Source organism: Thalassophryne amazonica, chromosome 7, assembly GCF_902500255.1.
Source record: "Thalassophryne amazonica chromosome 7, fThaAma1.1, whole genome shotgun sequence".
NCBI classification, from domain to species: domain Eukaryota; kingdom Metazoa; phylum Chordata; class Actinopteri; order Batrachoidiformes; family Batrachoididae; genus Thalassophryne; species Thalassophryne amazonica.
The window spans coordinates 72,026,515-72,053,010 of NC_047109.1; the positions used below are offsets into that span (position 1 = coordinate 72,026,515).

Below are 26,496 nucleotides of genomic sequence, written 5' to 3' on the forward strand. Positions count from 1 at the left end.
GATCATTTCTTAATAACATTTACTCTGATGGACTACCCAGCAGTGGGGAATAAGTTTCATTACACTAGAAGTCTTTCAGAAAGCGCTGTAACTAGGTTTAAGGATATGATTCCTTCTTTATGTTCTCTAATGCCATATACCAACACAGTGCAGAGTAGCTACCTAAACTCTGTAAGTGAGATAGAGTATCTCATCAATAGTTTTACATCCTCATTGAAAACAACTTTGGATGCTGTAGCTCCTCTAAAAAAGAGAGCTTTAAATCAGAAGTGCCTGACTCCGTGGTATAACTCACAAACTCGTAGCTTAAAGCAGATAACCCGTAAGTTGGAGAGGAAATGGCGTCTCACTAATTTAGAAGATCTTCACTTAGCCTGGAAAAAGAGTCTGTTGCTCTATAAAAAAGCCCTCCGTAAAGCTAGGACATCTTTCTACTCATCACTAATTGAAGAAAATAAGAACAATCCCAGGTTTCTTTTCAGCACTGTAGCCAGGCTGACAAAGAGTCAGAGCTCTATTGAGCTCAGTATTCCATTAACTTTAACTAGTAATGACTTCATGACTTTCTTTGCTAACAAAATTTTAACTATTAGAGAAAAAATTACTCATAACCATCCCAAAGACGTATCGTTATCTTTGGCTGCTTTCAGTGATGCCGGTATTTGGTTAGACTCTTTCTCTCCGATTGTTCTGTCTGAGTTATTTTCATTAGTTACTTCATCCAAACCATCAACATGTTTATTAGACCCCATTCCTACCAGGCTGCTCAAGGAAGCCCTACCATTATTTAATGCTTCGATCTTAAATATGATCAATCTATCTTTGTTAGTTGGCTATGTACCACAGGCTTTTAAGGTGGCAGTAATTAAACCATTACTTAAAAAGCCATCACTTGACCCAGCTATCTTAGCTAATTATAGGCCAATCTCCAACCTTCCTTTTCTCTCAAAAATTCTTGAAAGGGTAGTTGTAAAACAGCTAACTGATCATCTGCAGAGGAATGGTCTATTTGAAGAGTTTCAGTCAGGTTTTAGAATTCATCATAGTACAGAAACAGCATTAGTGAAGGTTACAAATGATCTTCTTATGGCCTCGGACAGTGGACTCATCTCTGTTTGTTCTGTTAGACCTCAGTGCTGCTTTTGATACTGTTGACCATAAAATATTATTACAGAGATTAGAGCATGCCATAGGTATTAAAGGCACTGCGCTGCGGTGGTTTGAATCATATTTGTCTAATAGATTACAATTTGTTCATGTAAATGGGGAATCTTCTTCACAGACTAAAGTTAATTATGGAGTTCCACAAGGTTCTGTGCTAGGACCAATTTTATTCACTTTACACATGCTTCCCTTAGGCAGTATTATTAGACGGTATTGCTTAAATTTTCATTGTTACGCAGATGATACCCAGCTTTATCTATCCATGAAGCCAGAGGACACACACCAATTAGCTAAACTGCAGGATTGTCTTACAGAGATAAAGACATGGATGACCTCTAATTTCCTGCTTTTAAAATCAGATAAAACTGAAGTTATTGTACTTGGCCCCACAAATCTTAGAAACATGGTGTCTAACCAGATCCTTACTCTGGATGGCATTACCCTGACCTCTAGTAATACTGTGAGAAATCTTGGAGTCATTTTTGATCAGGATATGTCATTCAAAGCGTATATTAAACAAATATGTAGGACTGCTTTTTTGCATTTACGCAATATCTCTAAAATCAGAAAGGTCTTGTCTCAGAGTGATGCTGAAAAACTAATTCATGCATTTATTTCCTCTAGGCTGGACTATTGTAATTCATTATTATCAGGTTGTCCTAAAAGTTCCCTAAAAAGCCTTCAGTTAATTCAAAATGCTGCAGCTAGAGTACTGACGGGGACTAGAAGGAGAGAGCATATCTCACCCATATTGGCCTCTCTTCATTGGCTTCCTGTTAATTCTAGAATAGAATTTAAAATTCTTCTTCTTACTTATAAGGTTTTGAATAATCAGGTCCCATCTTATCTTAGGGACCTCGTAGTACCATATCACCCCAATAGAGCGCTTCGCTCTCAGACTGCAGGCTTACTTGTAGTTCCTAGGGTTTGTAAGAGTAGAATGGGAGGCAGAGCCTTCAGCTTTCAGGCTCCTCTCCTGTGGAACCAGCTCCCAATTCAGATCAGGGAGACAGACACCCTCTCTACTTTTAAGATTAGGCTTAAAACTTTCCTTTTTGCTAAAGCTTATAGTTAGGGCTGGATCAGGTGACCCTGAACCATCCCTTAGTTATGCTGCTATAGACGTAGACTGCTGGGGGGTTCCCATGATGCACTGTTTCTTTCTCTTTTTGCTCTGTATGCACCACTCTGCATTTAATCATTAGTGATCGATCTCTGCTCCCCTCCACAGCATGTCTTTTTCCTGGTTCTCTCCCTCAGCCCCAACCAGTCCCAGCAGAAGACTGCCCCTCCCTGAGCCTGGTTCTGCTGGAGGTTTCTTCCTGTTAAAAGGGAGTTTTTCCTTCCCACTGTAGCCAAGTGCTTGCTCACAGGGGGTCGTTTTGACCGTTGGGGTTTTACATAATTATTGTATGGCCTTGCCTTACAATATAAAGCGCCTTGGGGTAACTGTTTGTTGTGATTTGGCGCTATATAAAAAAATTGATTGATTGATTGATTGATCTGTTTTTAACTATTTTGATTTATTATTTGATTTATTCATTGATTTTTAAAAATCTTTTATCACATATTTAATATTTGTAACATGTTATCATTATAATCATCATTAGCTCACTTTTTTAACTTTTAATGCTTGGTTGCTGTTGTTGTCTTTTAGCTGTTATTTGTTATCTGTACCTGTGAGCTACAAGATACCTGAATTTCACCTTGGGGATTAATAAAGTATCTAAGTATGCGTGTATCTATCAATCCTCTGGAAAGTATTCAGTGTGCTTCACTTTTTCCATTTTGTTATGTTACATCCTTATTACAAATTGGAGCAAATTAAAAATTCTACTCACAACACCCCTGAATGACAACACAAAAAAGCTTTTTGTTGTTTTGCAAATTTATTAAGAATAAAAAACCTAAGAAATCACATGTACATAAATAAATATTTTGATATCTTGGTTGTGCACTTAGGGCCATGTCACACCTTGATGATTTAGCCAGCGTATGCAGGCCGTATTAAAAACGCTGGCATACATCTAATAAATTATGCAGCTGTCACACCGTGATGATTTAGCCAGCGTATGCTGATAACCCCGTTTCCACCAAGCAGTACGAGTCAGTACTGCACAGTATGATAAATTGGAACAGTAAAGTCTGGCTTGGTATGCTTTTCTACCACTGGCAGAACCCTTTTGTTTGGCAGGTGGAACACGTAAATATTGATGAGCATGTTATCGAGTGTGTGTACTCTGTCGCGTGGCCTCACCCCCTCCCGACAGAGTAATTGAACATTATTTTATTTTATTTATGTCTTGGTGGTTCATGGGATTTATTTTCATTGCGTGCAGAATACTGAAGAGTCGAATGATGTCTGTGTTAAACACTGACTTCAATGAATGAGGCGCACTGACTCGTTCAACTTTTAAAATAAGTCAATTGTCTTGTTGTGGCGCAAAGAGCCGATGTCTCTGGTTCAGGCTGCAAAACGCACCTGAACGCTTTAAAATGCTACCTTTTTTCAGCCATGACAAGGAACTTAAGTATTTTCAGATGTCCTTTTCCAAAATCAGAATGTTTTAGTGGATAAGTTTTCATCAGACTGTGATGCTGAATCCGAATGAAATGAACAGGTAAGATTAACACTTCATATTTACTCTGTGTGAATGGTTTTAATATTTAACATGGTCTAAACTGTTCACATGAGGACTGCAGCTTTCAGTTGATCAGCCAATCAACTGACAGCATCAATGGATATATTTTGACTTATGAGTAACTTACCAGAAATGTATGTCAACAATCGCATAACTTACCTACAACTTATGTCCTGGATATGCGGAACGTAGGAGACATATGCTGGCATATGTCGAAAATATTGTGCATGCCCTATTTTTCGAGGTACTTGCCATATTACGGTGTATATCAGTGTGTTTCAACGTGGTTCAATGTGCTCTTATCTTGTACAAAATGTACCCATAAATTATTAGACGTATGCCCGCGTATACCAACATTTTTTATATGGTCGGCATACACTGGCTAAATTTTCAAGGTGTGACAGAAGTGTTACGGTCATTGTCCTGCTGATAAATGAACAGTTGCCCTAGTCTGAGGTCAAGAGCACTCTGAAGCAGATTTTCATCCAGGATGTCTCTGTACATTGCTGCATTCATCTTTCCCTCAATCCTGACTAGTCTCCGAGTTCCTGCTGCTGAAAATATCTGCACAGCATGATGCTGCCACCACCATGTTTCACTGTAGGGATGGTGCCTGGTTTCGGCCAAACACAACGCCTGGCATTCACGCAAAAGAGTTCAAGCTTTGTATCATCAGACCAGAGAATATTGTTTCTCATGGTCTGAGAGTCCTTCAGGTGCCTTTGGCAAACTCCAGGTGGGCTGCCATGTGCCTTTTACTAAGGAGTGGCTTCCCTCTGGCCACTCTACCATACAGGCATGATTGGTGGACTGCTGCAGAGTTGGTTGTCCTTCTGGAAGATTCTCCTCTCTCCACAGAGGAATACTGGCACTCTGACAAAGTGACCATTGAGTTCTTGGTCACCTCACTGATCAAGGCCCTTCTACCCTGATTGCGCCGTTTAGACGGATGGCCAGCTCTAGGATGAGTCCTGGTGGATCTGAACTTCTTCCATTTATGGACGATGGAAGCCACTGTGCTCAATGGCACCTTCAAAGTAGCAGAAATGTTTCCTTATGTTCCCAGATTTATGCCTTGAGACAATCCTGTCTCAGCGGTCTACAGACAATTCCTTTGACTTAATGCTTGGTTTGTGCTCTGACAAGCACTGTCAACGGTGGGACCTTATATGTAGACAGGTGTGAGCTTTTCTAAATCATGTCCAATCAACTGAACTTACCCCAGGTGGACCCCAATTAAGCTGTCGAAGCATTTCAAGGTTTATCAGTGGAAACAGGATGCACCTGAGCTCAATTTTGAGCTTCATGGCAAAGGCTGAGAATACTTACGTACATTTGATTTCTTAGTTTTTTTTTTTAATAAATTTTCAATAATCATAAAAAAAAAAAAAACAAAAAAAAAAAAAAAAACACTCCAACCTTTTGTCACATTGTCATTATGGGGATCATCCATAGCAAAATGTAGAAAAAGTGAAGTGCTGTGAATACTTTCCAGATATATACAACCCCTGGCAAAAATTATGGAATCACCGGCCTCGGAGGATGTTCATTCAGTTGTTTAATTTTGTAGAAAAAAAGCAGATCACAGACATGACACAAAACTAGAGTCATTTCAAATGGCAACTTTCTGGCTTTAAGAAACACTAAGAAATCAGGAAAAAAAATTGTGGCAGGCAGTAACGGTTACTTTTTTAGACCTTTTGCAACATTGCGTGATGATTTACCCTCTTTTAAGAGTTTGATAATCCTCTCCTTTGTTTCAATTGACATCTCTCGTGTTGGAGCCATGATTCATGTCGGTCCACTTAGTGCAACAGCTCTCCAAGGTGTGATCACTCCTTTTTAGATGCAGACTAATGAGCAGATCTGATTTGATGCAGGTGTTAGTTTTGGGGATGAAAATTTACAGAGTGATTCCATAATTTATTCCTCAGAATTGAGTGAGTCCATATTTTTTTCCTCTCTGCTTGGTCTAAAAAAGTAACCGTTACTGACTGCCACAATTTTTTTTCCTGATTTCTTATAGTGTTTCTTAAAGCCAGAAAGTTGCCATTTGAAATGACTTTAGTTTTGTGTCATGTCTGTGATCTGCTTTTTTTCTACAAAATTAAACAACTGAATGAACATCCTCCGAGGCCGGTGATTCCATAATTATTGCCAGGGGTTGTATATATACATACATACACACACACGAAAGAAATCATAAGTATGCTGTGTCCATATATGCATCTGTGTACCTGAAAGGCCAAATCATGGTACTTTTGTTTCTCCTTAGGTCCTAGGGCATACCACCACTCCCCAAGGATCTTGCTGACTGTTCGGTTATCTTGGTTTGGGTGCCGCTGATGCACTAATGCACGATGCCTTTTGCTGAAAATCATAAATGCATTCATTGGTCGTCGGATGTGGTCCTTCTCCCTCTGAACAAATGAAACAAACATTACCATATATATTTCTGATGGACAACAACAGATACAGAGGTACTTATGAGAATTACCAAAGTACCTTTCCAGGGCTGCTCTTGTCTCCATCTTTAGGCAGTGCACTGAGGGACTGTGTTCGTCTCTTTACTGGTGATGTAGAGAGAGGCTGGTCAGGTACAACTCCTGGGAGAAAGCTGAGACAAGAAAAAAAAGCTGCCATATGTTTACAAGCTTTATAAAGGATTTTGCAAGTCTGTGATACAGACAGGCAGGCAGGCAGCATCACACAAAAGAACTAATTTCACATTGTGTCTCAAAAGCTTATAACAGAGCAATTTTCCTAAATCATAATACCAGTCTGTCAGTGGCAGACACTGAGCAAAAGATGTACTGCATCTCTCATGAGAAAAATCAGCAGGACCAACAAATAACACTTTCATTTCAACAGCTGACAGCCGGACCATTATACCTCATTTCATGATAAAGCCCGGAGTGGGAACACTTCTGTTCCCATCTGCTTTGTTCTGGCATTGAGCTGTTCTAGACAAATGAGTGCAAGAACAAGGGAATATCACACATCTTACTGAACTGTTAGGTCCATAATATACAACAGTATATTAAAAACAAATTTTGAAACAAGCTGAAACTGCACACTACCTCTGCATCCAAATAAGGGGCATCGCTTTATTTTTGCATGTGGCCTCCCACTTTTAAAGGCCCAAAGGTAATTAGACAGTTGGCTGCTAAACTGTTTCAATGCCAGTTGTGGGTAATTCGTCAATATGTAATTGACACATCAGCAGATAAAATGCAGAGATTTATTTTTAAATTTTTGCATGTCAAAATCTACTGATAGTATTGATCAATATAAAGTCCAGAAACCTGTCAACACCAAACCACCACTACGCTGAACAGGTAAATCAAAATAATCAGACAGCACTTTTCACCTTCCTTATTTAAAGTCGTATTTCTGCTTACACTCACACATACATACACACACACATATATATATATATATATATATATATATACACACATATATATATATATATATATATATATATAGATATATAGATATATACACACACAGATATAGTGGCATGCAAAACTATTCAGCCCCTTGGTATTTCACACATTTTAAATTGTTTATGGCATTTCAAATACAAAAAGTAAATCAGGCTTCTCAATATAAAAATTTCGAAAATTCTCTTCCTTAGACTCAAACTGAAAGTAAATCTCTACAACTTGATATAAATTAATTAAAAATATAAAAGCCAAGAAGATGTGTTGCATAAGTAATCAGCCCCTTTGGTATAATACCTGTAAATAATCAGTTTAATTGCTAGTTTTTCTTCAGACAAGTCAGGGGATGGATACATGAACATTTCCAGGTCACTTAATATGTCGTAAACTTTATTTACATCTATTATGAAGAAATACAAACAGTATGGCACTCTATGGTAAATCTGTGTGGAGTAAGCAGTTCTCAAAAACTGAGTGACTGTGCAAGAAGAAGAAGAGTGAGGAAAGCCACCAAGACACTCAGAAGAAGTTACAGGCTTTCTTTCACAAAAACATTAAATCTAGGCTTGCATCTCAGATGTACCTTCTGGCAAATTGTAGCTGAACTTTCAGGTCTTCTTTTTAATAAAACCCTCTTCTGATCATGATGAAGCTGTATAACTGGGGATACAAAATGCAAAACATGCACTATGCACAATTTCTCCAATCACAGCCAGAGAAGCCTGTAGTTTCTTCTGTAACTTTTAGTATTGACTCCAGTACACTGGCAGCTACTGATACTATTGAGTAAAATCAAAGGCAATCACAAACAACAACAAGCCAGCCCTTCTGTCTAAGATCAGCCTTCTCTCAGCAAAAGAGACCTGGTGTCCAGGAAGGAAGTTAAGAGAGAGATGGAAAAAGATAATTTATTATCACAGCCATACGGTCGTGCAGACTGTCAGAGGAGTCATGCAGAGCAAGGCAGTTTTGATTTATGGTTAAAATTTTAAACATAACTAATTCTGGACAGGTTATTGCCCCGTTTTGCCCCACTGGCAATAATTGTTGCTGAAGTGTATCACTGTCATTTTCTACTCACAAAAAACAAAAAAAAAAACCAAAAAAAAACTCAAATGCAACTTTTTCCACTTATAAAACAAAATCTGGGCATAAACGGGTTAATGTCGCATCTGTCAATTTTACAAAGTGAAAATATCAGCTATATGTTTTAGTTTTAAAGTAATGCACTAGTTCTGAGGGTTTTAGCCTTTACAGACTCACACGCCAAAAGGCATTATGGGAAAATTGAGCTTCCCGTCATTAGTGGTTGGTTGGTTTATAAAAACCAACACACAAGTTACTGCAACGTCTGTGTTGGTTTGTTTACAAACAAACCAACACATTTGTTTACAAACAAATCTGCATGTGTAAATATGTAATTTTTTTCATTTGTTAAAAAAAAAAAAAAGGCAACTTGAAAACTGAAAATTCACTATGCCCACAAAAAGATATTAGAGGTCTAAAAGTTATTGGAACTAAATTTAACAAAGTTAATTGGTTCGCTAATGGTTTTCAAAGTTAGCTGAAAAGCTCATCAGCTAACAAAAATGTTAGCTGTGCTAATTAGCGGTTAGCGGAACTGTGCCCACCACTGAGAGAGAGAGAGAGAGAGAGAGAGAGAGAGAGAGAGACACACACACACACACACAGAGTGGTGGGCACACTTCCGCTAACCGCTAATTGGCACAGCTAACATTTTTAACAGCTAACTGTGATATATACACACACACACATATATCACAGTATTATTTGCTTTCAGGTATAACATGCTATGGCAGACAGCACCTTTGTCAATATCCAAATACCTATAGATTATCTGGCTCTGCATTTACAATGAACCACAAAGTAGTGAATACAGATTTGCCTAAATGAATATAAAAAATAGAGCCCGACCGATATGGATTTTTTGAGGCTGCCGATAACGATATTTGGATGAAAAAATTGCAGATAATCAATAAATCGGCTGATTTGCCGATAGCCGATCAATCAGCCGATATTATTATTATTTTAATGAATAAAATGTTCTTTTTTGGACTCTTAACAAAAAAGGTATGAGCTAAAAGCTGAAGCTTTGTCCTTATATTAACTTTATAACAGAGAAGAATTTTCAAGTTCAAAAAATGCAATCAAGAATTAAACCTATGTGAAATTAGCAAATACATATCCTTAAAAAGAGTTGTGAAATACATCTGATCTTACTACATAAACTGAGTTAATCAAACTGAGTTGAACTGAAATGGGAGAAATGTGGGGTGAATGTAATCGCAAAGTTATTACAAACAACATCCTTATAAACTTACTTGTATGCTTTTGTCAGCCGATCAGTGCAGTGTGACAGCAAACTACGAAGGCCGGTGATGAACACATTTAAGCAGGGGTGTAAGCAGCTCTCAGTTGAATGGAGTCAGAGCTCCATCTACTGGACAAACGGTGCAAGGACATTTTACATTGCCGACACAAACATTATTTCAATAACTGTTCTGTTTATGAGAAATTATCGGGGTTCTATCTGCAAAATTTTGGCCGATAATGAGTACTTTGAAAAGGGCTTATATTGGCCGATAATGTCGGCCGGCTGATATATCGGTCAGGCTCTAATAAAAAATACACAAAGGGTAAATGCTTTTAGACAATGGGTATAGTATGTTTGTGTGTTTACTTGACATCACAGTTTTACACACAACATTATGATGAAATTGCACTTACGGGTCATCCACGTCACTCTCCGTTTCACTGTCAGGCCTTTCTCTCTCTCCATCTCCTTTCTCCCTGTCTGGTAGTGGCTCCTCAGATGTTGGAGGGGGCCTGGATGGGGGTCCTCGTTCCACATTAGGAGGAGTCTCTGTAGGCTCCTTTGGCAGTGCTGCCACCCCCTGACATTCTTAAAGAAAACATCAAAGTGCTGTATTCTCATTGAGGACAACATGGGAATGAAAGATGCCTAGTTTCCTACAGCATCAGAGTATGATATTTATTTAATACCTGTCTTCAGAGTGGATGCTTGGGGGTGACTGACTGGGTGTTGGCCCTCTCCTGGTAGAGAAGAAGCATCAGATTGGGTAGGTGCCAGAAAAGGGACCAATGAATGCCAGGGGAAGACTGGAACTGATCGGGGCTCAACATTGGTCCACACTGAGAAGAAAACAGCCATTCATTAAAAGCAAGTGCCAACTAATTTCATAATGTGCATCCTTATTCAGACATCAGATGCTGAAGAACTACATCTTCTGCATCCATTAATATACATAAACAAGACACCAACAATGATTAAAGGTGCTTTAAATGTCATTTTAATAATACAGCAGGCAAAAACTAGAAAACTACGTAAAGACTGAGTGTCTGATTAATGAAGATCCCAGATAACGAGTGCTAAATTGTGTGGGCCATCCAAACTTTGCATGTTGAAGTGGAGAATTTTGCGTAGGATTTAATAAGAGTAAATCATGCACAACTGACAGCAGGCCAGCAGTATGGAAATTAAGACTGTGCGCATTAATGACCAGAAGCTTAAAATGAAATTAAATTAGCAACTATATATTACTGGATGTCGGTGTTGCCGACCAAACAGTCCCCCCTAAAAATTGTCCCACCCTGCCTTCATTGCGCATGTGTCATTTCTGTGCATCAGCCGCGGTTCACCGATTATCACCTCATTTCTGCTTAAAACTGCACGCCAGTCATCATCTATCTCTGCGACAGATATATGAAGCTTTTGTACAACAATCATTTCCACATAAATTCAGCATCATTTCATAATAAAAGACGGTGGCAGTGGGAATGTGAATAGCATCCAACTATCCCACAGTCGCAATTCGTTGCGCTGAATCACACTTAAAACAGAATTTTCAGTTTTGCAAATGCCTTTTTTAACAAATGAAAAAAATGACATATTTACAAATATATATTTGTAAAAAAAACAACACACACATTACAGTAACTTGTGTGTGCTTTTTTAAAGAAATAAATAAACCAACCAACCAATGATGAGGGGACTCATTTTCCCATAATGCTTTTTGGCATCTGAGTGTTAATGCTCAAACCTTCAGAATTAGCGCATTACTTTAAAACTAAAACGTGAGAGATATTTTCACTTTGTAAAAATGACAGAGTTGATTTTAATATCAATAAACTGTCTGGAATTAGTTCGTTTTTTAAAATCAAACCATGAGTCAAAACTGCTTGGCTTTTGATGCCTTCTGCCACACGTTTGTGGCACTGTATGTTGAATGTAAATGACTCTTCCTTACAGCACTGGGCAGGGTGCACAAAGACAGAAGCGCTGTCTCGTTTGTGTTGGGTTTATGATCGCCTTTGATTCTACTCAGAAGCGTTGGCAATGCTTAAAGTCAAAACTGGCTTGTCAGTAGCTGAAAGTGTACCGGAGTCAAAAAAGTTAGCAGTTATCTGTAGCTTCCACTAATTTTTTTTTAGCAGTTTAGATAAATGGAGTGCATTTATATAGCGCTTTTTCATTTGCATCAGACGCTCAAAGTGCTTTACAAATAATGCCTCACATTCACCCCAATGTGAGGGTGCTGCCATACAAGGCGCTCACTACACACCAAGAGCAATAGGGGATTAAAGACCTTGCCCAAGAGCCCTTAGTGATTTTCCAGTCAGGCTGGGATTTGAACTGAGGATCTCAAGCCCAGTGCCTTAACCACTAGACCATCACCTCCCCTAAGCGTTTAGCATTATGAAAGTTAACTTTTCAGTTAGCGGATTATCAGAACTAAGTTTTTGGTTAGCTGTGCTCACCACTGTCTGCAACTACCCATCAACCTGCCAAAACATCACGGACAAAACAAAAAAACCCAAGAGGCCATTTTTATACAGCTCATTGCAAAAGCGATATATGTTTTTATGTATGTCCACGTGAGGACAGCAAGCAGACACACGCGCGTCACAGTGGGCAGTTGTTAGTTCATGTGCGTCCAAACACAGTACGTGTTCTCCAGCTGGGACATCCAGAACCAGGGATCTCCACAGCCGCTCCTGTCGGTGGAGACACCCTGTCACTTCAGCGCACACATCAACACATCACTATGTCTGTTTGCAAAGCCACACTCGTGGGGGCACTTAGACAAATTTCACATCCAGGTCGAAAGTGATCGCTGCTAACTGTTGTCATGCTAATAGCGTGAATGGCCACATATTTTCTAAGTGTCAAGCGAGCAGTGTTAGTTGTTTGTGTGTGTCAGCTGGAATTTGGCTGACACCGGCCGCGAGAGGGTTCGATGGGCTCTCACAGCACACACTCTGTCTTTCAGCCACTGGTGTGCGCAAATAGTTGTAGCAACAGGTATACGAGACGTTTGAGGCAGCTACGATTTTACACGTGGGTCAATCCATATCAATTCAATGAGGGCCTCGCGCACTTTGTCTCAGATTTTCTTCAAATTTTAATCAAATATTCCCAGACTATTCAAAACAACAAATCTGGAGTTTGAGGCCTGTAGGCCAAGTAGTTTCTGAGATATGGTGTGCATATCTCAGTGTGCATGGGGTCTGCTGGGGTTTTTTTTTTTTGGCAAAAATTATGGCCATCATTTCAGGAGCAATCTTCAAGGTAGAATATCTCAGGAAATAATGGACTTAGAGGTCTGAAATTTTCTGTGGCAGCTGTCATGGACACCCAGACGTGGACTACAGTCAAACAACAGACACTGACACTAAACTGTGAAGTTTATGTATGCTCAAACTATGAAAAATATTACACTGACTATTGCGAGCATCCATGTTTGAGACACTGAAGCATACCATTACACTCAAAGAAGCCTTTCCATTTCTTGGCTCCTTAATGCCAGCTATACTGGCTGTGAAATATGTAAATTTGGCATATCTGTGGTAAACAGTTATTGTGGGAGAAACCTCTGAAATCTGAAAAAAAAAAAAAAAATTTTGTGGTCGAATTTTATTAGAAGAAAAGCTCATGTGGGCAGTAAATAAAACTCTTCAAACTGATTCCATTTTGAAGGTACTGATATCTACTTTATGTGCTATAAATCTGGCCTTCTTTATGAAACTCCTTCCTGGTTAATTTAAGCATCCAATTATGGCTAATTTGTGGACTCGCGAATGCATTTATAGTACTGAAATGACAATTTCATTTTAATTGTGTGCACACACTGCATTCATATGATTCATGGCACACCCCAGAATGCTTGCACATAGATCTGCCGGGGGGATTCCCCAAGGTTTCCACGGTTACTAGAGTCCACTGGTCCTAACATCTATATTAGTTTATGGTGTATAGTACAATCTCAAACTGATTTCAAAGTTCATCCTAACCCTAACCAGGACAAGTGGACCCTAGGACGAGTGGGAAGTTTCCTCTCAGAAGCATTAATAGAGCTGGTTTGTTAGCAGAATAACTTGAAAAGGTTTACATGGCACTTCATGAAATCACATAGAAACATGGGGATCATTACTGGGACTTAGGGACTAGAGTGTTGGAGAAATCATAATCTGGATATCTTAAAAAATGTTTTCACTCGTATGGGAGAATTTATACTATCAAACATTTTAATAGATTAAAAATGGAGAAATATAAACCCAGTGCATCTACAAAATTGCAAATAATGATCATTTCTGAGCCATTTTTAAAAGGGCACATTTCAATTCAAGACTATACTTGCATTATGCTAATTGTTAACTATATTACAAAATAACTTTGAAAGGATACTCTTGTTTTCACATATGGAAACAAGGATAAAATAAGGTCATAAAAAGGAAAAAGTAAGTGACTGAACGAACCAAACATGCTTAATCCTTGGCGGAGATACTGAGGATTCTCTGATGAGAACATAGTTGTATGAAATCCTTGATGATGATGTCCTTTCAAAATCTCTTTCAAAATAGACAGAAATCCAGGACAGCAAACATGTTTAATCCAAAATCTGGAGCTGATGTTACTGGCAACATCACGGATGATGAGAAATGCTCAGTGGTGTCTGTATCCATTTCATTTCTACAGGTTGCAGTCATCAGTCGCAATAAATACTACATCACCAAGATTTTACAACGTGCCTTTTTGCTTTCAATCTCAATGCAGCCCTAAGCAAAACATGCTGTTTAAACAACATTTCATGGCAGACTGCTACAGCCTAATAACCCATAATCAAAACACTGAAAACAAAATGCACTCCCCAAGACCCGAAATACATCCAACAGATTTGTGATGAAACAACAGTATCCATACGACCCCTGAATGGATAATGATCATAGACAAAGCTCGTTCTCCCTTTGGTCTAATTACCCCCGGTGCCCTCTCCCTGTTTGTTTACATTACTGGAGCAGCTCGGCCGTGAAAGAGTTAAAGAGGCCTTCAGTTCATCCACGGCCTCAATTAAAACACACAACCGGAGACTACGTAGCCTACCCGGGCCATGTTAAAACCCCACACAGCTGTGGACTCAGCAGCTGTTTGGACGCACAAACAGCCGCAGTCTGACACATCAGGCAACTGCATCGGTCAGGATAAACGGCACTGCGACCAGAAGTCCCTCGCGATCAAAGTGAACGCGCGAGTCTGTCCTTATGTAAACGCTGATTATTTATTTATTTGTTTTAAATTCACTGACCGTATAGCAAACTGCAGTTATTTAAGCCGCCTCTCGCTACAACCGGAGCATCACGTTGACGGCTCCGAATCGGACCAGCCTCTCGGGAACGCCCCTGGTCGTGCACCCCACCGCACACACAGAGGAAAAAAGAAACGGGATTGTTCTCATATCTCAACTACAAAGGGGTATTCACATGTACTGGCTGCCAATCCGGTAAGGAGAGTTTGGTAAGTGCATCACACCTACAATCAACTGGTTTCCATCGCATGCACCAAAATCTGTCTGATACACCTGTCAATTTAGTGACGACCTGTCAAGAGCAAAAACAGAAAAGTAATCAACAGGAGTTTAATCTCCATTTTCCACAGATGCCACTAACTGTAAATCTGGTGCATTCATCCATCACCCAATGCTAAGCAGTCCCACTATCTATTCATTATCTAGAGAACGAACCGCCTGCATCACCAGTTAGTCTTTCGCTAAAACGCTCTGTAAATAATTCCGGTCCTACCTGAAACCTGGCATTAGCTACACACTGATGAGAACTCCCACAGTCAGCGATGGACCGCTGCTGGGGTTGGATTTTACTGCCCTCCTCGCCGGTCAAACTAGCAAAGTGTTAATGCCCAAACAGAAGAGTGGAGCCCGCCGGAGGAGGCTTTACCACAGGCGGCACAGGAGGTGTTTATAGCCGCGGTGGAACTCGGTCGGTCGGTCGGTCCGCCCGCAGCAGGTTAGCTAGCCACTTCGCGCGAACGACATCAGCGCGTGCAGTCCTGTTTGGTTCAGATAGTGCTGCGGTGATCGTGTTGGTCCAGAAAAGTCCTCGTATCGCATCTTCTGTGCACCCGGCCTGAGTTTACTCCCTAATTTTTGTCGTTGTCTCCAACAAGCTTCGGCCCTCTTTCCCTCCCTCTTCCTCTTGTTGTAAACTGGGCTCTTGTCGCTCCCTCCTCCCTCCGCCCCGTTCTCATCCTGTCAACCTCGCCCAGCATAGTCCCGCCCATCACACAAGACGCGCTTCGCTATTGGCCAAGACACCCACTTGTCGTCCACGCGCCACGAATATCGATTGGCAGGAGTATGCACAGGAATGCCAGTCATATGCAAATTAACTCGGGTTTACGGCCAGCGGGTCATCCCTGAAATCAACCTCTCTCTGCCCACAAAGAATACCAACTTAAATAATTCGCACATAACTTCTGTGTCAAAGCGCCCATTTTTTAATGTTTGTTTTTAGTAAGCCCACCCCCTGGATATTATTGGAGCAAGATGCATAGTCAACCTGGATGGATGCTTGAAAACACCAATCAAACGACGACATTCAGTTGCTGTCCAACCAATGCAGTAACAGAAGTTGAACAAGATCCGCCTCCTTACAAATTCTCTCTCTCTCTATATATATACACACACACACACAAACACACGCCTCATGATTTTGAGGCTGCTGCAATTTTTTAAAATTACAACACATATTCAATTAGTAGCAGTACCAGTGTTGTGAATGGAGTGATTGAATTTGTAGTAGACGGGCAAATATGAACATTAAATGCTCAATTAAGTGCCAAGAGAGCCTGTTCTAACATGGCACACATATAATTCATATACAGAATACAACAGATCAGAACTGTCAATAGAAATTGCATTTTAAATATACAAAACAAGTACTATTGTTACGCATGACCCGAGTGCAAACAAAACAAACAACAACAAAGAATCCATCCTGGTAAAATAAAAACGACATTGTTAAGGAAGTAACACAGAAGATATATGACTCGCCATAAATGGCCCGCCTTCCCTTCATTTTGGCACACCATTTGAACTGATGAGCTCTCTGCAAACTACATGGTGCTCAGAAGGCTCATATCTCCACCAAGGCCACATATATTATCTATATATATGTATATGTTGCGGACATGAACGAGCAAAGTTCTTCAGCATCTCATCTTGTCATTTAGGTCTAGGGATGGGTATTGATAAGATTTTATCGATATTGATTCCATTATCAATTCTGCTTATCGATCCAATTCCTTATCGATTCCCTTATCAATACCTCTTGTGAATTTTCTGTGTACTAATAGTAGGCTTTATAGGTTTCTATGTCAACATTTTATTGAGTCTTAAAGTAAATAAATATGAAATTGGTCACTGGATCATTGATCTCTGGACATAAATAAAAATAAATAAAATCTGTACATGGTCACTGGATCCTTGATCTCTGGAATTAAATGAAATGTACATAGTGGATCCTTGATCTGTGGACATGAACAGAAATAAACAAAATCTGTAGTTTTTGCCAAAAGCATTTCCTTTCAGACAATAATGGTATGAAAGTCACTCCATATCTCTGAGCTGAGCTCAGCCGGCTGCACTGCACAACAGCATCAATATAATTCATAAAGAACACAGGACGTCTCATTTTGGGAGGAAAAAAAAAATTTAATCAATTGTAGTTTATTGTTTGTATTACAACGTTTGGAAAGAGGTGCCATTTGATTTAAAACGGCGATTCGCTTTGAAGTTATTAATTACGACCAGACTCTAACTTGACTTGGCAGACAGTGGCACAGCATTTGGAGCTGTGCGAACGGAACAGAGGATGAATTTCGTTTCTTGCTTGCAACAAGACAAGAGACCCAGTTAGTGACATTAATCAGCACAAAAGTGACTCATGATTGACATCTTTAAATGGCTTTGAGAGGAGTTAAGAAGCAGATTTGCTGCTTCTGAAAAGCATCGAAGCAGCGGGTCGGAGCACTGCTTCAGTGGTTCAAGCTTCAAAGCGGAGCCATTGCGGAAGTGGTTGATTGCAGACCTGGTGCAGGGTCTGCAATCAACGTAGAGAAATTATCATTTTTCCTGACAAACACCCTCAAAACAATGGCTGCTCTGAAGGACTGATAAGGGAATCGTTAAGCAAAAAGGCTATTAATGTCGGTGGATCGAATTATTTCGTGCCTTTTCCAGTTTTCGGCTTTGTCTACCATCAGTTTGTGGCTTTTTACAACAATGTTGTCTGGTTTGTGGCTTTTTCTCCACTGGGGCTGAACTTTGTGTCATTTCTGGTTGGTGCCTTTGTCTATCATAGAGCGAGCTTCGCGCTGCTGTGTGGCGCTTCACTGATATAAAAGGCAATCTACAACCCCAATTCCAATGAAGTTGGGACATTGTGTAAAATGTAAATATAAACAGAATACAATGATTTGCAAATCCTCTTCAACCTATATTCAATTGAATACACCACAAAAGCAAGATATTTAATGTTCAAACTGATAAACTTTCTTGTTTTTGTGCAAATAATTGCTTATTTGAAATGCTTATTGAGTGTTGCTAGAACGAAAGGTGATGTAACACAGTGGTAAACATATCACTGTCCCAGGTTTTTTGAAATATGTTGCAGGATCCATTTCAAAATGAGCAAATATTTGCACAAAAACAATAAAGTTTATCAGTTTGAACATTAAATATCTTGGCTTGGGCTGTATTTAATTGAATATAGGTTGAAGAGGATTTGCAAATCGTATTCTGTTTTTGTTTACATTTCACACAATGTCCCAGCTTCATTGGAATTGGGGTTGTATGTATGTATGTATGTATGTGGCACGGTTTGTGTTTGGGTGAACTGCCACAGTAATTAAGCAATCAACACCAAACTTGGTATGGTGACTGGGGGCACCAAGGGGGAGGTCACTGGGGCCCTTAGGTTGAAAGCGCACGTGCACAAAAACACACACAGCCTTGTATATTAAGCTCATGATCCACTCACTGGAGCCCTTAGTTTCACAGTTCATGTGTTACTCAGGTCATCACACTTTACTTACTACGTAGTAGAAGATGGTGAGGGTGGACTTTAATAGAAGAGTTCAGATGCAAAACCCAGTAAGTACTTTTTTTTTAAATGAAGAAAAACGCAGTTGAAAATGGAGATTTAAAGGAAACCATATGCGGAAATGCACAGACTTTCATCAATAAAATAAAAACAGTTTGTTCAAATTCTTTCATATTTTGTACACCGATGTTCCCCTTGACAGCCAAGTACATGTTGGCCTCAACTAAAAATTTATGGTTTTGGAGATACTGGGTTTTGCATCTGAACTCTTCAATTAGAATCCGAACGGGTCAGTGCGCACTGCATGAGAGTTAAGGTGTGCATTTTTTTTTACTTAAAATGTACAGTGTACAGCATGCAGACTGCCGATATGCCTCCCAAGAAGCAAGGGGTGTTAGGTCGTAAAACCACAAGTGCTAAACAAATGAAATGCAACAGATAGCATAGCTGGGGAAACATCTGCACAGGCCCTAAGAACATTATATATCCCACAGCATTGCCGTGATATGACAAGCTATCACTTTTTATCATCATTCACTTGAGTCTCATGAATGTCACAAATTGCTCAATGAAAATTCATGACAACATACACACAATGCAATGCAACTTACTATATCTTAACTAAAGTGACATGAAATATACAATGACATGGCTAAAATTCTTCTCTATTACCTGTGCATAGAACGGGTAACTCAACTAGTGGAAATAAGGATCAAATTCATTATAAAATCCCTCATTTTCTAGGACATTATCCATCTGCCCACCAAATTTCATCAACATTTAAGATAAATGTTGCTATGTGCGAAACATTCTCTGGAGTTTCGGATCACCGGCAAAATGATCCAACTGCTCATCAAATTTCACTGAAATCGATTCTTTAATGTTTTTACTTACCCTGATAACAAACCAATAAAACAGCTAAACAGACACAAAGTGTACAGACACAAAGTGTCATAGACACATTGCAAAGGGACATGACTAATGTGATAGATTGTGCTGCTGGATATGTTATGGCCACTGCTTGTTCAAAATATAAAGGGAGGTTCAAACCAAACTTCTGGTGGAAATTGGAGTGCTATGTGACATGGGATAGGCAGAGATTTTGGTTTAGTATATGGAAATATTGTGGTAGGTCCAGAGCTGAAACATATACTCCTGCTACAAATCAGCTAAGAAAACGTATAAAGATGCATGTAGGTGAGTTGTGTCTTCTAGTATTAATGGTTTACTTAATAAAATGAATTATTTGTGCAAAACTAGAAACATTAAAAAGTTCTAGAACATGATACACTCTATGAAACAGCAAACTGGTGATAGTAACCCTATAAGTCTCTCCACTCTACATGTGCATTTCTCAGAAAAGTTTGGACCATCTTCATGCAATACTGGAACACTGGAAAGAGGTTGCCACCAAGTATGATCAGCTGTCATATAGACCGTGTATGCATCATGTGATCTCTCAAACTATGGGAGCTAAGTACATCAATAAGTCAAATCTTGGCAGTGCTCCTGGCATTGATGACATAATGACAGAACACCTGAAATATTCAATCAAGTCTGAAGTGTTGAATCATCTGAGCACCATGCTATCAGTCTGTATTAGATATACCCTGGTTCCGGATAACTTCAAATATGGTCTCTTGGTGGGAATTTTAATGAAGCCCACATTAGATCCCACAAATCTGGTCAGCTACAGCCATATTACAATATCCTGTATCCCATCAAAGATGAGTTTGAAGATGTACAATATTAATTTGTGTCTACACGGAGTACCAAAATGGCTTCTTGTCTTCTGAATGATGTGATATGATCTCGTACTGCACAAAACAAGGCTCAACTGTTTACACGTGCTCTGGATGCTGGAAGAACTTTGTGTACCTCTGGGAACCATATATGGCATTACAAAAGATGGAAAGTACACATCATCTGTAGAAAGTGGGATAAATTTACAATCATATTTATGTATTTTATTTTTCAATATTGCATTGCATTGGTATGTTCATGTTATTGGTCATCTCTAGTCAATGAATTATCAATTATTGTAAAATGAGGGGTGAGCTTGTGTAATTATGTAATCTACGAGGGCTGTCCGTAAAGTATAGGTCCTTTTTATTTTTTTCAAAAACTATATGGATTTCATTCATATGTTTTTACGTCAGACATGCTTGCACCCTCGTGCGCATGCGTGAGTTTTTCCATGCCTGTCGGTGACGTCATTCGCCTGTGAGCACTCCTTGTGGGAGGAGTCGTCCAGCCCCTCGTCGGAATTCCTTTGTCTGAGAAGTTGCTGAGAGACTGGCGCTTTGTTTGATGAAAATTTTTTCTAAACCTGTGAGACACATCGAAGTGGACATGGTTCGAAAAATTAAGCTGTTTTTCAGTGAAAATTTTAATAGCTGATGAGAGATTTTGAGGTGATTCTGTCGCTTTAAGGACTTTTCACGGTGCGAGACGTCATGCAGCGCTCTCAGGCAGCGTCATCAGCCTGTTTCAAGCTTAAAACCTCCACATTTCAGGCTCTATTGATCCAGGACGTCGTGACAGAACAGAGAAGTTTCAGAAGAAGTCAGTTTCAGCATTTTATCCGGATATTCCACTGTTAAAGGAGATTTTTTTAATGAAAGACGTGCGGCGCGGCGGCACAGGAAAAACACCTCCGTGTTGATAACCATTTGTTAAAATCCAATTGGCTTTTGATGGCTTTCAGTGGAGTGAGTATATGAGAAATTGTTTATCAGCTGGAGATGTTCCAACTTGTCCTCAAGGCTTCCAACAGAGGTGTTTTTCCTGTGGCGGAGCGTCGCGGCGGCTGCGAGCCGACGCTGCAATCCGCCCGCACGTCTTTCATTAAAAAAATCTCCTTTAACAGTGGAATATCCGGATAAAATGTTGAAACCGACTTCTTCTGAAACTTCTCTGTTCTCTCACGACGTCCTGGATCAACAGAGCCTGAAATGTGGAGGTTTTAAGCTTGAAACAGGCTGATGACGCCACCTGGGAGCGCTGCGCAACGTCTCGCACCGTGAAAAGTCCTTAAAGCGACAGAATCACCTCAAAATCTATCATCAGCTGTTAAAAGTTTCACTGAAGACCAGCTTAATTTTTCGAACCATGTCCACTTCGATGTGTCTCACAGGTTTAGAAAAAATTTTCATCAAACAAAGCGCCAGTCTCTCAGCAACTTCTCAGACAAAGGAATTCCGACGAGGGGCTGGACGACTCCTCCCACAACGAGTGCTCACAGGCGAATGACGTCACCGACAGGCGTGGAAAAACTCACGCATGCGCACGAGGGTTCAAGCATGTCTGACGTAAAAACATATGAATGAAATCCATATAGTTTTTGAAAAAAATAAAAAGGACCTATACTTTACGGACAGACCTCGTATGTCTGCTTTTCAGCATGCTGCTCTGAGTCTTCTGAAGGTCACTGATATATCTCTTGGATAGATTAATTGCATTCAGGCAATAGGTAAAATTCCCGTCACACCTTGATGATTTAGCCAGTGTATGTCGAGCATATTAAAAACATTGTCACACGCTGTCATACGTCTAATAGGTTATGGGTCAAATTTTGTATACGGTAAGAGCACATTGAAGCACGTTGATATACGTCATAATACGGCGAGTACATCAAAAAAATTTGGGCATGAACAATATTTTTGACATATGCCAGCGTATGTCTCATACGTCCCATATACATGGGCCATAAGCTGTAGGTAAGACCCCATCACTCATAGCTCAAATGAGGCCGAATGGCACCTGAATGAAAAGTCGGCCTACAGTCGATGCAGAATGGATGGCTAAATCGTCAAGCTGTGACAGCTGCATTAACATATTCGATGTATCCAATGTATTTGGTGCATTTTTCATATGTTGACTAAATCATTAAGGTGTGACAGGGCCCCAAGGACCGGTCTCGCTCCTGCATTCCATACAAAGGCATGCATGTCAACATTGGTGTTCCTGTTGCTAAAACCTGAGGCCTGAAGTGAGAAAAAAGCATGTTTGCATGCAGCTATCCTGTCCTTCACATGGGCATGATCATTACGAGAGAATCTGATACCCAGATACTTGACAGTCTACCTCATTGAGCTGTGTGTCATTAAGTGTCCATATAGGCACATAGTACAGAAACAGCATTAGTGAAGGTTACAAATGATCTTCTTATGGCCTCAGACAGTGGACTCATCTCTGTGCTCGTCCTGTTAGACCTCAGTGCAGCTTTTGATACTGTTGACCATAAAATTTTATTACAGAGATTAGAGCATGCCATAGGTATTAAAGGCACTGCGCTGCAGTGGTTTGAATCATATTTATCTAATAGATTACAATTTGTTCATGTAAATGGGGAGTCTTCTTCACAGACTAAGGTTAATTATGGAGTTCCACAAGGTTCTGTGCTAGGACCAATTTTATTCACTTTATACATGCTTCCCTTAGGCAGTGTTATTAGAAAGCATTGCTTAAATTTTCATTGTTACGCAGATGATACCCAGCTTTATCTATCCATGAAGCCAGAGGACACACACCAATTAGTTAAACTGCAGGATTGTCTTACAGACATAAAGACATGGATGACCTCTAATTTCCTGCTTTTAAATTCAGATAAAACTGAAGTTATTGTACTTGGTCCCACAAATCTTACAAACATGGTTTCTAACCAGATCCTTACTCTGGATGGCATTACCCTGACCTCCATTAATACTGTGAGAAATCTTGGAGTCATTTTTGATCAGGATATGTCCTTCAATGCACATATTAAGCAAATATGCAGGACTACTTTTTTGCATTTGCGCAATATCTCTAAAATTAGAAAGGTCTTGTCTCAGAGTGATGCTGAAAAGCTAATTAATGCATTTATTTCTTCTAGGCTGGACTATTGTAATTCATTATTATCAGGTTGTCCTAAAAGTTCCCTGAAAAGCCTTCAGTTAATTCAAAATTCTGCAGCTAGAGTACTGACAGGGACTACAAGGAGAGAGCATATTTCACCCATATTGGCTTCTCTTCATTGGCTCCCTGTTAATTCCAGAATAGAATTTAAAATTCTTCTTCTTACTTATAAGGTTTTGAATAATCAGGTCCCATCTTATCTTAGGGACCTCATAGTACCATATCACCCCAATAGAGCGCTTCACTCTCAGACTGCAGGCTTACTTGTAGTTCCTAGGGTTTGTAAGAGTAGAATGGGAGGCAGGGCCTTCAGCTTTCAGGCTCCTCTCCTGTGGAACCAGCTCCCAATTCAGATTAGGGAGACAGACACCCTCTCTACTTTTAAGATTAAGCTTAAAACTTTCCTTTTTGAAAAAGCTTATAGTTAGGGCTGGATCAGGTGACCCTGAACCATCCCTTAGTTATGCTGCTACAGACTTAGACTGCTGGGGGGTTTCCCATGATGCACCCAGTGTTTCTTTTTATGCACCTCTTTTTGCTCTGTATGCACCACTCTGCTTTTAATCATTGGTGATTGATCTCTGCTCTCTTTCACTGCATGTCTTTTTCCTGATTCTCTCTCCTCAGCCCCAACCAGTCCCAGCAGAAGACTGCCCCTCACTGAGCCTGGTTCTGCTGGAGGTTTCTTCCTGTTAAAACGGAGTTTTCCTTCCCACTGTCGCCAAGTGCTTGCTCATAGGGGGTCGTTTTGACCGTTGGGGTTTTTCTGTAATTATTGTATGGCTTTTGCCTTAGAATATAAAGCACCATGGGGCGACTGTTTGTGTTGTGAAAGTGTAGTGACACGGACCCACAACAGGGGGCGTAAATGAACGGCCAATAGATGAGCCAAAAGGTAACAATTTAATGTTGTGAAATGTGCACAACGAACATACAGACAATCTCAGAATATAATTACAGTCAATCCACAAGGTGACGTGTGGGCAGGCTCGAGGATAGAAGACGTCTGTCCTGAGAAGAGCCGGAACCACACGATTTCCGCCGCCACAGAACCTGGTGAATACTGGAGCCGCCAAGTCCCGAATTCCCAGGTGATCACCGTCCCCGACTGTCGGATCTGGTACTGCTGGCGAGAACAAAGACAGTCAAGTGTGGGTGTGTGTACACCCAGTAACAACAGCGGTGGGAATGCCACCTCCACCTCTCACTCAATACGTGCTGCAGCGATCCCTTAGAGGAAAAAGAGTGCCGTCCTGCACAGCCTCCACAAACTAAGGACCGGTACTCCTGCAAACACTCACAATAGAAAGATTTAGAAAATACCAAAAAGGCTGAGGATATTACCTCCAATGAAGTATGATATCTCGGCAACGAGGTGGAGATGACGTCTGGTCTTTATGGAGTGAGAGGACGTTGAGTAGATGGGTGACAGCTGTCAAGAGGTAATGAGTGACAGCTGTCACCCCTGGCTGCGTCCATGGCGGCAGCGCCCTCTCGTGCCTGAAGCCCGCACTTCAGGCAGGGCACCCTCTGATGGTGGGCCAGCAGTACCTCCTCTTCTGGCGGCCCACACACAACAGGACCCCCCCCTCAACGGGCGCCTCCTGGCGCCCGACCCGGCTTGTTGGGGTGTCGACGGTAGAAGTCGGCCAGGAGGGCCGGATCCAGGATGAAGCTCCTCTTCACCCAGGAGCGTTCTTCGGGTCCATACCCCTCCCAGTCCACCAAGTACTGGAACCCCCGGCCCATCCGACGGACGTCCAGGAGCCGGTGCACCGTCCAAGCCGGCTCCCCGTCGATGATCCGAGCAGGAGGCGGCGCCGGTCCGGGAGCACAGAGGGGTGAGGTGTGGTGAGGTTTGATGCGTGACACGTGGAAAACCGGATAGATCCGCAGTGAAGCCGGGAGTTGGAGCTTCACTGCGGCAGGACTGAGGACTTTGAGGATTTTGAAGGGGCCAATGTACCTGTCCTGAAGTTTCGGGGAGTCCACCTGGAGGGGGATGTCCTTCGTGGAAAGCCACACCTCCTGCCCGGGCTGGTAAGCAGGGGCCGGGGATCGCCGGCGGTCTGCATGGGTCTTCGCCCTCGTCTGGGCCTTCAACAAGGTAGAACGGGCGGAGCGCCACACCCGACGGCACTTCCGCAGGTGGGCCTGGACCGAGGGCACACCGACCTCTCCCTCCACCACGGGAAACAACGGGGGCTGATACCCCAAACACACCTCAAATGGGGAGAGGCCAGTGGCAGAAGACACCTGGCTGTTATGCGCATACTCGATCCAGGCCAGATGGTTACTCCAGGCCGTCGGGTGCGCAGATGTGACGCAGCGGAGGGTCTGTTCCAGTTCCTGGTTGGCCCGCTCTGCCTGTCCGTTCGTCTGTGGATGGTACCCGGACGAGAGGCTCACGGTGGCCCCCAGTTCCCTGCAGAAGCTCCTCCAGACGTGTGAGGAGAACTGGGGACCACGATCAGAGACGATGTCGGAGGGTATCCCATGCAGACGGACGACGTGGTGGACCAGGAGGTCTGCTGTCTCCTGGGCTGTTGGGAGCTTCGGGAGGGACACGAAGTGGGCCGCCTTGGAGAATCGGTCCACTATCGTGAAGATGGTGGTGTTGCCCTGGGACGGCGGGAGGCCCGTGACGAAATCCAGGCCGATGTGGGACCAGGGGCGATGAGGCACCGGCAGCGGCTGGAGGAGTCCTTGGGCCTTCTTATGTACTGCCTTGCCCCTGGCACAGGTGGTGCAGGCCTGGATATATTCCCGGATGTCGGCCTCCATAGACGCCCACCAGAAGCGCTGCCGGACAACTGCCACGGTCCTTCGCAACCCTGGATGACAGCAGAGCTTGGAACCGTGACAGAAGTCCAAGACTGCAGCTCTGGCCTCTGGTGGGACGTACAGACGGT

At 41.4% G+C, this 26,496-nt stretch overlaps 1 protein-coding gene across 2 annotated transcripts in view; it reads right to left on the bottom strand.

Annotated features, from left to right (window-relative positions):
* Window positions 1-26,496, bottom strand: part of cicb (capicua transcriptional repressor b) — a 134,992-nt gene that overhangs the window by 38,918 nt on the left and 69,578 nt on the right. For both annotated transcript variants that reach the window (XM_034174421.1, XM_034174422.1), the window contains 4 exons: window positions 10,277-10,426; window positions 10,001-10,175; window positions 6,312-6,423; window positions 6,044-6,226 (listed from right to left, as the gene is read on the bottom strand). In XM_034174421.1, the coding sequence (XP_034030312.1) occupies window positions 6,044-6,226; window positions 6,312-6,423; window positions 10,001-10,175; window positions 10,277-10,426 (620 nt within the window). The remainder of the gene's footprint in view (window positions 1-6,043; window positions 6,227-6,311; window positions 6,424-10,000; window positions 10,176-10,276; window positions 10,427-26,496) is intronic.